The sequence below is a fragment of the Aplysia californica genome, unplaced genomic scaffold (genome assembly GCF_000002075.1).
Source record: "Aplysia californica isolate F4 #8 unplaced genomic scaffold, AplCal3.0 scaffold00045, whole genome shotgun sequence".
Lineage (NCBI taxonomy): Eukaryota > Metazoa > Mollusca > Gastropoda > Aplysiida > Aplysiidae > Aplysia > Aplysia californica.
In genome coordinates, this window is record NW_004797315.1 from 465,947 (window position 1) to 468,451 (window position 2,505).

Below are 2,505 nucleotides of genomic sequence, written 5' to 3' on the forward strand. Positions count from 1 at the left end.
AAGGAGGTGAGGGGGTGGGGGCAGAAAGTGGAAATGAAAGCAGACAACAGAACATTGCTAGAGAGCAGGGAAGGAGGTGAAAGGGGACAATTTTAGAGAAGAAAATTTTTCGGTCGCTACCCGGATTCGAACCCGGGACCTTTGAATGAGAGGCCAACACCTTAACCTCTATGCCACGAGAGCCCACAACCTTGCTTAGGCCTTATATAAATTATAATGAGCTGATAAAGGCAGAAAAATACTTTTCAGAAACATTTTTCTTGTATTAATAAGGCCATGATTGTTCTCGACTTCTCCGACAGAAAGATGCTGGCTTCAGTTTCGCGGAGGAGGTCGAGGGCACGTGCAAGGTCAACTTTTTCGCCCCCCTGGACGTGTGTACCGTGTTGTCTCCCCTGCTCCGGCCACACGCCAGGTAGGCAAAGATTCTCTACTACCAAGATATTCCACTTCCTCTTTGGTTTACGCTCGTATCACGGGCCGTCACGCGCTAGAAGAAGGGCGCGCTCAAATGTCATCATAACATCATTGTATCACGGCAAAGATTCTCTACTACCAATATATTCCACTTCCTCTTTGGTTTACGCTACGCTCATATCACGGGACGTCACGCGCTAGAAGAAGGGCGCTCTCAAATGTCATAATAACATTGTACTATCAGGGCAAAGATTCTCTACTAACGTATACACGATATTTGGTCACAGTACCTATCCGTAGACGTCTCCGACAGAGATAGACCAATCAAAATGTTTTGAGCCTCTGGACCAAGTAAAAAAATCTGGGGGGTTACAGGGAGGCATGCCCCCCCCGTTTTTATCCATAATTTGATATTTTGCAGATATGTTTGAAATTTTCTGCTGTGACTTCTGGTAATGGACATGGCTTGTTCTTAACTTGACTAACTTTAACAATATGCAATAATTTATGAATAACTAAGTTGGGTTTTCACTTGACTGATTTCATATAGGGATATTAAAAACTCATTGTATGGTCGCTTTTAAGCACAAGGGGGCTATCCCGAAAAATGCTGTTTTGAGAAAATGGAAAGTTTGTTCAGTTCTTTAAAAGACAAGGAGAGTTTTCTCTATAACCAAACAAATATACACACCAATGAAACTACACTTCTCCTGTAGGTAGGAAAATACCCACTTTTGGTGCCGGTGAAGATTTTTGGAAACCCTTGAAATCTGGTTTAGCCCGCTTGTCCTTAAAACCGACCGTATATTGGAGAGTGTGACGTATCACTGACCGGGAAGCTCTCAGAGCCGCGCACTTTTTGACCATATCGATACAATTAGATTGATGATTCCATCCAATGGTGACAGTCCCCTTGATAAAATGTCTCTCTATAGCCCCCACCCACACATTATGTTCGTCTTTCTGGAGACGTTAAGCGACTTCCGGACCATTTCTAAACTGAAACTAAAGACACAGACCAAACAGAAAGGCACTACCAAGAAAGAAGGGAGAATGTGTAACAAGCAAATATTATACGCAGAAAGACAAGTCTCACAAATTCACTTTTTATCCTGAAAGAGCAAGTAAATGCTGCCCCAACACTACACTTGAAAGATCGCCCCTGTCCTGTAGATATGTTTTATACCTGAAAAGCCTAGTCGTTCAATACAGAAGCTAACTGATATCCGGTCCCAAGCCCAGTAAAACGCTGAGGGTACTTAAATTGTTTGATGGTACTGCTTTAGTAATTGGCAATCTAATTGTACCGATATCATAAAAAGGGCGCTGCTCTGATAGTGCGCGGCTTCGATAGTTTGTGGCACTACGTGATGGAATCAGCCACTCGGCAATTTTGGGGCAAATGAGGTTATTGGTATCACCCTTAAACCTGTTCATTTGCCTTGCTTTTGGTGGAAAAAAATCCATCTATGTTGAATAGAAGTCTTGATATTTGCGACTGAAGGAGGGGAGGGTTGCCTGGTTTCAGAGGTAAAATTAATGGGAAAATGGCCGCCAAATTTTGGTAACTTCCATAGCTTGAGAGTGCTTGAAAAATGAAAATGAAAAATTTTTTTGGGTGCCTGTAATCAATGTTTTTTCAGTAATATCAACACAGAAATGTGCTTTTAAATAGACAAAGAAAGGTGTTGAGCCACAACAAAAGAAAATATTAAAAAAATTGCCGAACGGCCAGAAAAAATGCCGATTTCTCGGATTTCGTAATTTTGACGAGCTCCTAATTTCACCACGATGCCTCACGTTTTTTCTCGAAAGTGCGAGGCTCTGATGTTCTCCCCACTGACCTCTGCCTGTGTCCTCAGAGTGGTCAACGTGTCCAGCATGGCTAGCCAGGTGTGCCTGACTCGATGTTCCGAATCCCTGCAGAACCGGTTCACGGACCCAGCCCTCAGCATGGATGAACTGGTCGCTCTCATGAACTCTTTTGTGCAGTAAGTTTTACTGCATATTTATTTATTTGTTTATTTATTTATTTACACTTATATATTTATTCAAAAATGTGTTTGTTTGTTTGTTTCTTTTTTTTCT

The 2,505-nt window shown here is 42.1% G+C and overlaps 1 protein-coding gene across 1 annotated transcript in view; it reads left to right on the plus strand.

Annotated features, from left to right (window-relative positions):
* Positions 1-2,408, plus strand: part of LOC101854477 (carbonyl reductase [NADPH] 1) — a gene marked incomplete at its 3' end in the record, with an annotated part of 14,653 nt that extends 12,245 nt beyond the window's left edge. Inside the window, 2 exon segments of the mRNA XM_013079229.2 lie at positions 303-415; positions 2,280-2,408. Of these exon segments, the coding sequence (XP_012934683.1) occupies positions 303-415; positions 2,280-2,408 (242 nt within the window).
* Between the last annotated feature and the right edge of the window lie 97 nt (positions 2,409-2,505).